The following is a 12,263-nucleotide window of genomic DNA, read 5'->3' as shown; positions in this document are numbered from 1 at the left end:
GCTGAAAGTGTCCGTCGCAAATCCGTCGCTGATTTCCGTCGCTGATCTGTCGCTGATAGCATTACCTACGACTGTTTGACCGACGGAGTATCAGCGACGGATCAGCGACGGAAACCCCTTTCAGCGACGGATCAGCGAGGGAATTTTCCCTCGCTGATACCCAGCATTTTTGTAGTGTACATAAAAAATACAATAGGTACAAAGAAAATAAATACGAAAAAAATATTTAATAAATATTATTTTCATATTTTAAATCTTACTCTAAGAATTAAAACTAATTTACCATTTAAATATTTTTCTTATTATAGATAGTAAATTCCACAAAAATATATGGACATAGCTATAAGGTCGGTTGCTTAGGGGGTGTTTGGAATTGCTTATAAAAACAACTTATTGACTTATTTCGGTGTAACACCAGTAATAAACACTTTTGAGTGTTTGGATAAACAGTTTATACCGGTGCCAAACCGGTAATAAGGAGTTTTTGAAGAAGTTAAACCATTCTAACTTGTAATAAGTTGATAAGTACTTTTGTAGAAAAATATAAGTTGTTTTAAATAAGCAATCCCAAACACCCCCTTAGTTGCTCATATGGACGTGTATGAGCATCAGTCAAAATGTTGAGGGTTGTGAAAACTTGGATCCAAGTCAAGTAAAGTCAAGCAAGATTCAATAGTTTTGGTTAAATTTGAACTTGATCTGCTCCTTTAATGAGTTTCTTTTATTGTAGATTCGAGTTAAATTCAAGATTTCAAATAGTTTGAAAATACCTATAAAAACCATATTCTATAAAACGTGTTCGATTTAAGTGCAACTAGAAAATATACATAAAAGACTTGACTATAAGTACATAAAATTAACACATACGTGAAACAAGAGAAGCTTGATAGTAATTTGAATAAAGATTTTTATGAACTCGAATATGACTTATCAATATGTTTCGAGCTCATTTTATAAACTCGAGCTCAATCCAACTTAAATTACTCTATAGAAGCCCAACTTATTTCAATTAAAAAAAGATGTCATATTGATGAAAGTATAAATAAAATTGCATGAGGTACACCAGTTGAAATTAGATATAAAACTACGAAATTCTTAATTGTTGGTGTCAATCATCGGATGTGTAAATAATACATCTAAATTCTAACATCCGATTCAACACTTAGAAATAAATTCTTAATACTTGCCTTGTAATAGGTCATATCCAATATACCCATCAAATATAACACAAGTTTTTATATCCGATATATATTATCCATCGGATATGACATAAATGATTAACATCCAAACCTTGCTCAACAAAGAAATTTATTAGCTCAAGGTTTCAGATCCTAGTCATTGTTGGATCCATAACTTAAATAAAATGTGAGAATTGTCCATATGAATGTAAGTATTCGGTTGACCTATCTTCACAGGTCAATCAGTCTTGATTTTCAAGAACCCCCATTTCATTCTAAGTTATTCTAAACATCCGATGTTTCAACTTCATAATTAACAAGGATGTGTTTTTTGTGTATCCGAAATATATTTTGTATTTCGGATACACCATCATCCGTTTAGATAGGATTTCCTTTGTAAGTCGTATTTACAATTTGTCACCCGATCAAGCAAAACGCCTTCAGCAAAATCGAAGACTAGTTGAACTGAAGTTAGATCGATACCAAAACGGATCAGATTAATCATCTTGCCAATAAAAGATCAGAAGACAGATAAGTCAGTAAACCGATCTGAAGAGAAGACTTTGAGACCAAGTTTCTTTTATCAACTCCAAATTCTAGTATAAGAACATGTTCAACATGTCAGTCAAAGTAAGTAATATTCACTCACTTTATTGTTCACTTTGCACACAAAAGCATGGATGAAGACTAGAAGAAGATACTTTGGAATCAAGTCTCCAACCTATGTCCTAGCATGGGAATATGCTTACATGTCAACAAAAGCATGTTCAAAAGTACTATTTGATTAGTACCATTTTTTTTACTGTTCACTCGACATACAAAAGGATTGGTTGAAGCAACAAATGTCTACGTCATATCAAAAGGTTGATATGAAAAGTACAAAGGTACATGGATCAACAAACAAACATTACACATAAAAAAGTTTCATATTTTATGAACCAAATACATATAAAACAAACACATTGTGAAACAAATCGTTAATCTATACATAAATTACTATAGATGGATGAAAAAAGTCACGTGGGACAAAACCTTAAGACAGAAGTTCTCACAGATCTCACAAATTATGGAGTTCTTAAATGATAAAACCCATACACAAACACACACACAAACACATACGTCAGGATTCCATTGATGAGAAGGGGCTGGGGAAAGCTTGAACCCAATTCTTACAGTACTAACCTTGGTATGGAAGTTATGCATGAATGTAATGCTCATAATATATATGGTGGAGGTTCAAAGGAGAACCCCCATTTTACGAGAATGCAAGAATATCCTTATCACATTTGATAATACTCGTGAAGGGACCTGGTAGTATGCGGATGTTCTATACTATGACTTAGGTTGCGCAAAAGGTTGTCTGCGTCTATGATTTAGTATCACATGTGATGGTCTTGATGGATCATAATATCATATTAATAACACCTTTATCACATGTGATAGTACATGTGAGAGGGCTTAGTGGTATAAGGGCGACTTGGTCTGCAACCTAGATCGTGCCAAAATTCGTCAATGTCTCTGATTTAATATCATATATGTATTATATAACAATATCACATATAATTGTTTATAGTAAAAGAGTATTTTCATATTCTCGTAAAATGAAGGGGTTCTCGTTTAAACCCTTGTCTCTCTCTCTCTCTCTCTCTCTATATATATATATATAGAGAGAGAGAGAGAGAGAGAGTTTCAAATACAAACCAAATTATTCATACAAACTTACAAATCAATCAATTGAGATACATATTGAAATGATGAAGGTTCATTTATTATGATATGAATATACATGGAAGATAATTAAAGTTCATTAATATGATGAATGCTTTACATTAAGAAATAATCAAGATATTTATGAAACCAAACATTTATTAGACTAGATAGATGGTTGAGATTAGATTGTATAGTTTGTATGAATGACATGGTTTGTATTTGAAACTCCCCCTCTCTCTCTCTCTCTCTTTCAAGGTGTGTGTGTGTGTGTGTATTGTATTAAAATCTCCTTATTTAACATAATTCTTTAACGACGGTTAGAGGGAGAGACCAAATTTTGAAGGGACGAAAAATATTATTTTGGACATCTTGTAATTTTAAAACCGTAGGAACAAAAACTACTATTTTCGACAAACCACATGGACCAAATTTGTAGTTTACTTCAAAAAAAATTGTAACAAATGTTGGTCAAATTGACCAAAAGTAAAACACATCAACAACCATAGTGAGTAAAACTGTAATTAGTTCAAAAAAAAGGACTAGAGTTGATAATGAGCACCAACTATAAGGGTCAAAAATGTAATTTACTCTAACAGTTATATATCAAAGCATAAACTTAAAAAGAACAAATATGAAGATTCACCTTCTTTTTTCCCAATTAATAAAACAATTAAAAGTTAAAGAAAACATAAAAAATAATGTTTGTGGATTTGTTACTAAAATTAGACCTTTTCCATTTTCCAAATTGACCCAAAAAAATTAGGTAATTCACGAACATTTTCCACACATAATCAACCATAGAGTTGACTACAAAAGTCCACGCTACAATGTTTGAGTTGATTGATTATTTAATACCCTACACTCCAATAAATATAAACACAGTAAATTTTATACAGAAACCTTAATTCAGGCAACTCGAAGAAAACCAAATAGAAAAAAAATTGAAACGATAAACAAATGAATTGACTTTTATACATTCAAAAGCTACAACGTTTGGACGTTTCTTAGAATATTGTCAAAGCAAATTGTGCAAACCCGTATGGGTAAAACGGTAATTTTGATATATAATATTTAAAAACATTTGCTATAAGGAAGAAATGTTTGGTAGGTTGGCATTGGTTTTGATGGGATTTAACCAACTTCTAAACTTGATCTCGTGTTTTTGGGTAGAAGGAATTGACATTTTGCATTCAATACCCAATTTAGACTTGCCGTGGTGTGTTTGGACAATAAAGCATGGAGGAAAGAAAGGGTAGATTAGTCAATTCACTTAAAGGTAATTACCAAAAATAGATGAAAATTAATGTTCAATAATATAACTTTAATTAATTTCATAAATTTATTTACTCTAATCGATGATTTTAATTAGCGTTAATATACGAGTTACCAACTTACTTTCATAAATTTTTTTATCATAATATTATACTTTCATTTTTTTCTTATTGCAACAATATATTTTTTAAATTATTTTTTAATCAGTTAAGATGATATGACACAAGTTACAAGGTTTCCACATCTCATCATCCATATAACATATTACATGACGCGACATTTCTCATTACAACATTGTACTTTCAAAAAACTTAACTTTACACATTATTCAATAAATATATTCAATTAATTAAAAGTTTAAATTATTTATTAGTATAGCAATATTAATAAAAGTTATAGATCATAATTTATATCGCTAACATTTAGATAAAAAAAAGTTAGAAAAAAATATTTTTTTAAACAACAAAAATAAGAATTATTATGTTCTTTTACAAAAAAAAAATCTTGAAAATTCTTGACATATTACTTAATAAATATACTGAATTAATTTTAAAAAATCTAAATTATTCATTATTATAACAATATTAAAAAGATTTATAAACATATTTTATGTCGCTAACATTTTTTAAAACAATATTAAAAGTATATATTTTTTGAATAATAAAAATAATGAGTATTAATTTTCTTACAAATAAAATATTTATCTTCAAAAAAATATATTACATTCGTTTAAAAATATGTTATCCTAAAATGTATAATTTGCATACAATTTAGTGAGATTGAAAATGAGGGAATTATTTAAAATGTTTTTATTAGGAAAATTAATTAAAATAGTCATTTTTGAGTAGAGCTTTCACCAATTATCCATTTCCCGAAAATTACCAAAATGTCACTAGCTCTGCAAGTGGTTGGTGCACAAGTTGCGAATGTAGTTAAATGACAAGTTTTTAGACTTCTTACCGAGGTCCGCAAGTGGCAGGTTCACAAATGCGGACCTGGTCCGTAACTTGAAAAAACTACAGTTTCTAACTAGGGACAAAAGGATTCAATTTACAAGTGGCAGCTTCACAATTGCGGACGAGGGACAATGATAGAATTTAATTAAAAAAATATGTTATTACTCTAAATTACAATACACTAAATATAGGGACACAATTGCATCCCATTTATAAAAGTAATCATGTATGATCACGAAGAACAGGTTTGTAAGTTGTGGATTTGTCCGTAATTTGAGGACCTATTCTTCATGGCAGTCTGTGTTTTCTTTTATGAATGGTTTAAAACACAGATTCATGTATCAAAATAATAGGGAACAAATATGTGATTATAAACTATACCATAACATGTAATTGAACTATAAAATAATCTAACATAGTTAAAGAAATCAGTTAAATTGACATGGGATAGAAAAAACTTACTTCACCAGCCATTAGATCGACTTGCGAAGTCGTTGACGTGGAAGATCGACTTGCGGAGAGAAATTTAAGGGGGGGGGGAGGGTAACCCCACCTGCCGATTTAATGTTGGTAGGTGGGGTTGTAATTGTGGACCGAATACATACGCTCCTTTCCAAGATATTCCATGAGGTTTTCATCCTCGGCTAACAAGTGACACCTCCGTTAATTGATAGACCTGGGTCTAAACTGTAAATTTTTCTAAAGTCACGGCCTAGGTCTACAATTACGGACGTGCCACTTGAAGACCTGGTTAAGAATGTGTTAATATTTTTTGTCATTTAGATACCTCCGAGAAATAGCTAAGAGGTTAAATTACTCTCCAAAAATGACTATTTTAATTAATTTTCCTTTTTTATGCTATGTAATCAAATCGACGTGTCATCCACGTCACCTCTTAAACCATGTAAGCAAAAAAAGGGGGTTAACTTATTTAAAATAGGGTGTGCGAAACCAAATGGTCTGGAATAAGAACTTGAACCGAACATAAGGTATTTATGCAAAACCCGATTGTCTTGAAATCCGAAAATCCAAAAACCGACTTTTGAGGGGAAATTTAGATTCGGATTGGGTTTGATTTTGGTCGCTTGATCCGTCTAAAAGCCCGAACTATATATACATGTATAATTTAAATACGATATAAATACATTTATTTATCTAATTATATTTTGAAAATTCTTAAAATCTTAGTCACTCATGCTCTTTTCAAATTTCAAAACATACTATTAATTTATCGATCATCTAAATCAATTGAATTCATCATCAAAATCGATTGAATATATATATATATATATATATATATTTGCATTATAACTAAACCCGGAACCCGACCGACCTCAACCCGAAACACAAACCTAAAGTAATCCGAAATCCAAAACCCAAAAACCAGGGTTTGATTTCAATATCCAAAATTCACTTGGTTTTTTAGTTTGCCACCCCAACCCTACTGATGCACACCCTAGTTTAAAAGATAACAAATTATCCGTTGTTATAACATATAGTTTTTTAAATTACAATGTCTTAATAAAAATTAAAATACATTGCTTTAATAAGAAACAATAAAAGTACATTACATAAGTAGTTAATGCATTTATCCATTTTAATTATATTTGGTTTTATATCATTTTAATTTTTGATAAACCTATTTGGTCTTTAGGCTATGCGTTTAAGTTTCGATTTTCTTCATAAAGTATTAATTAATAGAATTAATTAGCACATGCGAAAACAATTGTTATTATTCAGAAATAGTAATCATTTAGCCACAACATAAAACGTCCATGGAATACGTAGATAAATATTAAATTCAAAACCATATTTATAATTAATTAATCATCTTCAATTTAAAAATCTGCTGTCTTCATAGTATAAAAAATATTTCGTTTTTGTTGTCTCATCTGAATAGGAGAGAATATATTTGATTTTTTTAATATGATTAACTACATATATATTATTCAATATTTACATATATAAGTGGAAAGAAATTAAATGAGAATCATATAAACGTTAAGAACCCCAAACATCAATCATACTCATTTATTGACTTACAACAAGGAATCATGTAATTAAACCCCTTTTAAGTAATCCATTAACTTTTGGATTTTTTTTTATTAACCTCGATATTCAACCCGCTATGCGAGCCGACTAATCCCATGACGACCACCTGCTTTGCTGATAGCCCGAAGTCACCGCATTTGAATCTCCGTGGCTACAATCGGATTTTTATTTCTCATTGGATTTGAACCCGAGACCTCCTCGTACTTTTGATCTTTGGAGCCAAGCTCAAACCAACCAGACACCACCCTTGTAGTTAAACTTTTGGAAATTTTTATAACCCACTTTAATAGCGCTTCGACTTAATGTGTTATATATATATATATATACATATATATATATATATAAATGAAATGATAAAAGTACATATATAAATTAATATTCAGATTGAGGTTTTTTTTTTCCTTTCTACTTTAGAAATATACCAAAAAAGTAAAAACAAATAGTGTTCCATAATTGCATTGTCCCTCAAGTAATTGTTAGCGTTTAACCACCTTACATTCTAACTCCATACCCTCATCATGGATCACATTCTTTTAACTAATAAAGCCATCATTTCGTTTTTCTTGTGTCAAAACCACGCCCATCTCTCTCTCTCTCTCTCTCTCTCACTCTCTCTCTCTCTCTCATATATATATATATACTTACATATATGTATATATATTTTCTCTCTCTCTCCTAAAAGGATCTATATATATACGCCTATGACAACATAGAATTTTCAGTTCATAGCTTCGATCCTTGTCTTCTCCCTCTCTCTCTCTCTCTCTCTCTAAAAGTAGTAGTGGCTAACTTGAACCCAAAAATGCATCTACATAAGCACTTGATGGTACTACTAGTAATCTTGGGGTCAACTATCTCTTGTTCTTCTTACATCAACCATCATCATCCAGCCTTTAATCAAGTACTTCCTGCACCACCAAGAACCCTCTTAGCACAAGACCAGCCTCAACCACAGCAATTCAATGTGGATGACTATGGAGCCACGGCTAACGGCACCGACGATTCTCAGGTTTACTTTTTTTTTGACCAACAAAACACATGAAACATGTATTGTCTATATGCTTTGGCATGTTTCCACAATATATATATATATATATATATATATATATTAATATATTAACTTTTAACTTTAATTGTAGGCATTTATGGAAGCATGGAGGAATGCTTGTAATTCTTCCAATGGGACTGAGTTTGTGGTTCCTGAGAACAAAGTGTATCATCTTAAACCAATCACATTTTCTGGTCCCTGTAACCCTAATTTAAGAGTCAAGGTAATTACTATTATTATTTATGAAAACCATATAAATTCATGATTGTCACATTTATAAATCTATTTTCTAAGAACTTGAACACGGTGTTTAAACGATCAATTAAAGAAATGAACACATTGTTGTCATCAAACAATATAAATTCGAGTCACACGAACTGTGATGTAACAAAACCTTGTCGAATTTAAGCTCAAGTTTGTTAGTGACCTAATTAAGTGCAAGTCCATGCCGATTCGATGACACCCATATGTTTTTTATTCGATATTTGCTTAAATTAATTGGCTATATATATCTATATATGTATGTATAGGTTTATGGGACAATCAAAGCTTCTTCTCATCGATCCGACTACGATGAAGATAGAAGACATTGGATTACATTTGAAGATCTTGATAACTTTTTTGTTGAAGGGGGAGGAACCATTAACGGAAATGGAAGAATTTGGTGGATAAAATCTTGCAAAGTTGACGACACTCAAGTACATATATGCAACTTTATTTTCACTTTCCACCTCTATTTTTTATTTATTTATTTTGCCTTTTAATTAGTTAAACAATTAATTAATGGTACGAATATTCTTAGAAGTCCATCATTTTTTTAATTAAATTACCTATTTTTATAATTAATAATCAATTATATATATATATATATATATATGAGTTATTATGCAACCCTTTATATTTTTATATATAGCAATATTATCTTGACTAACTATTTTCTGTTTCTTTTTTTTTGAATTATCAAATTTGATTGCAGCCTTGCATAGGTGCACCAACGGTACGTTCGGTATCTCTCAATATATCCTTTTCTTACGTATTTATATATACTACAACAAAATCGGATTTATGAGATACTCTGAATTTCTAAGCGTGCTAATAGATCTCTTTATAAATTATTTAGTTACTCTTTTTTAGTCTGAAAATGTTTTTTTTTAATTGCAGGCATTAACTTTCAGGAATTGCAAGAATTTGAGACTAAATAATATAAGGATTAAAAATCCTCAACAAATCCATTTAACCATCCAAAATTCAACGAACGTGATAGCTTCAAATTTGAGGGTGATTGCGCCGGCTAACAGTCCCAATACTGATGGCTTTCATATATCTGGTTCCAAAAACGTTCAGATCATGGATTCTATCGCGAGAACGGGTACATTTTAATAAGTCGCATAAGATCGTTCAATTATTCTTATAAACATTTTCATGTTTCAACAGACATACGGTCGTTTGATATATGAATTTTCTAATAAACATATACATATGCAGGTGACGATTGTGTTTCAATCGTAAACGGATCAAGTAATGTCGTAATCAGAAAAATAGTATGTGGTCCGGGTCATGGAATCAGGTCAAACATTCAAACAAGATTGATTTTCTAGAATGATTTAATTTCAGCAATTATGGAAATTAATAAGTTCGTTGATACGTAATTTTTCAGTATTGGAAGCTTGGGAAAAAACAATTCAGAGGATTTCGTGTCAAATGTGTTGGTAGATAAAGTCGTACTTACAAATACCACAAATGGAGTCAGAATTAAAAGTTGGCAGGTAAATCCCAATATTCAACAATTCGTTTTTAAAGAGAATATAATAAACGCTTTTAAAATGATATGGAAATGCAAGCGGTAATATGAAAAACATGGATATTTAATTATAACGATGGTATTAACGACTTGTTATATAAATAATTAATTAATATTGGTACAGGGAGGATCAGGATATGCTAAAAACATCAAATTTCAAAACATCATAATGCGTAATGTCACTAATCCAATCATAGTGGACCAGAACTACTGTGATCGCAAAGAAGCATGTCCAGAACAGGTAATTACTCAGCCTGTACCACATTTTTATTCCATTCATGTGATTTTATCGTAGGGTTTTTTTAACCTTTTCTTTTGTTTTGGTTAATTGGCAGGACTCAGCGGTACAAATGCAAAATGTGGTCTATAGGAACATAAGAGGAACAAGTAATTCAGAGGTAGCCATAAATTTTGACTGCAGCAAGACGTTCCCTTGTCGAACGATTTTGTTAGACAATATAGTTCTCAATCGTGAAGGGGATGAAGGAGACACGAAAGCATCATGTTCAAATGTCATGTTAGCGACCCGAGGGGAAGTTGCACCAAATTGTGAATGACTCAAAGCAAAAAAACAACCTTAGAAAAGGAATACAATAGGAAGACTTGTAAATTCTTAGAGTTTGAATTTATACATGACTCCGATAGATATATTGACCTTCTATTAGTTTTAATACTCGTGTCAAATAATTTATAGATGTTTCAAATATGTTTCTATATTCCAACCTACCTATCTACATACATGCATGCATGCATGCATACATGCATACATACATGCATACATGCATACATGCATACATGCATACATACATACATACATGCATACATACATACATACATACATACATGCATACATACATACATACGTACGTACGTACATACATACATACATACATACATACATACATACATACATACATACATACATACTTACATACATACATACATACATACATACATACATACATATATACATACATACATACATACATACGCAATTGGTGTAATTTTTAACTGAAAATGATGAAAAGTCCCCTAATTTATATTTGTTTGATGATCATAATTTAAAAATGCAAGTTTGAAGTACTTGATGGGGATGGGGATGGGGGTGGCCGGCATGTAATTTATAAATAATCAACATACGAATTTGAAATTTACACCAGAAAACAAAATTTTAATTAAGTGTGTAATTTAATAAAAACCCTTTGGATTTCACATATTTTTCATTCAATCATTTTAAATTTAAAATGTAATTAATGGGGGTAATTGTTATTTATTTATTGGTCTCTCTGTTCTAAAATAAATGTACACAATGAAAATGACATACAATTTTAGGAATGTGTAATTGTTTTTACCCTTGATAATAGAGATAAAAACTTTCCCCACATAATAATTAAAGATAAAATTGAAAAATGAAAACTTACTTTTGAAAGTGGATACTTATTTTCAAACAAACTAAAATAGAAATATGAACACTTAATTTGTGACGTACATATAAACGTTACTTAGTATAAATAACAACAATTTGATAATTATACAATCTTATATATATATATATATATATATAGAGAGAGAGAGAGAGAGAGAGAGATCTAGAGAGAGAGAGAGAGAGAGAGAGAGTTTGGTTCAAATGTTAACCTAAACTATTGTGTTAATTTTGTTAACCATTTTCAACCAATCATAATCCATCTTACTATTAGATTCCTATCCATCTTAGAATTTAATGACAAGGGTATATATGTAATTTTTGTATGTAACTTCTATATCATTAATTGGAAGTTACAAAATCATAAAATCCCATGATTTGTGTTAACTTATTATTAATCTTGTTATTTTTTTAATATTGATTTTCTATCTCTAATGTTTATGAATTTGTGATTGGTGGAGGAGACCCGGTAGTAAAGTTTTCGGTATCGTTCAAATTGACATATACGAAAGATGATAAACATGTGTAACCATAAGAACACCAATTCACATATGAGAACATTAGTACAACCATATACACACAACTCGACATATATGAACCATTGTGTCAATTACGAACACAAATTGACATATATAAACACTTGTGTCAATTATGAAGACAAATTGACCTATATGTACAGTTGATATAAATATGAACACATATTGACACAAATGAACATATGAAAGATGATGAACATGTGTGACCATATGAACACAAATTCATATATATGAACATTCGTACAACCATATGAACACAACTCGATACATATGAACCCTTGTGTCAA

At 30.5% G+C, this 12,263-nt stretch overlaps 1 protein-coding gene across 1 annotated transcript; it reads left to right on the top strand.

Annotated features, from left to right (window-relative positions):
- Positions 1-7,970: 7,970 nt before the first annotated feature.
- Positions 7,971-10,585, top strand: LOC112520416 (polygalacturonase QRT2). The gene is made up of 9 exons (XM_025128801.1): positions 7,971-8,177; positions 8,308-8,439; positions 8,747-8,914; positions 9,193-9,213; positions 9,378-9,585; positions 9,702-9,783; positions 9,874-9,982; positions 10,142-10,258; positions 10,353-10,585. The coding sequence occupies exons 1-9, from the start codon at positions 7,971-7,973 to the stop codon at positions 10,572-10,574; spliced, it is 1,266 nt and encodes a 421-aa protein (XP_024984569.1). The 3' UTR covers positions 10,575-10,585.
- Positions 10,586-12,263: the final 1,678 nt, after the last annotated feature.

This window comes from Cynara cardunculus, assembly GCF_001531365.2.
Source record: "Cynara cardunculus var. scolymus isolate 2C chromosome LG 10, CcrdV1, whole genome shotgun sequence".
In the NCBI taxonomy this organism is placed as follows: domain Eukaryota; kingdom Viridiplantae; phylum Streptophyta; class Magnoliopsida; order Asterales; family Asteraceae; genus Cynara; species Cynara cardunculus.
Note: the sequence above shows the minus strand (reverse complement) of the source record. Positions and strands in the feature narration are given on the sequence as shown.

Bases quoted from the DNA above. Each gene is read 5' to 3' on its own strand.
- LOC112520416 (XM_025128801.1), top strand. From the start codon at position 7,971: ATGCATCTACATAAGCACTTGATGGTACTACTAGTAATCTTGGGGTCA. The intron at 9,214-9,377 runs GTACGTTCGGTA...TTTTAATTGCAG, and splicing joins CTTGCATAGGTGCACCAACG to GCATTAACTTTCAGGAATTG. The intron at 9,983-10,141 runs GTAAATCCCAAT...ATATTGGTACAG, and splicing joins TCAGAATTAAAAGTTGGCAG to GGAGGATCAGGATATGCTAA.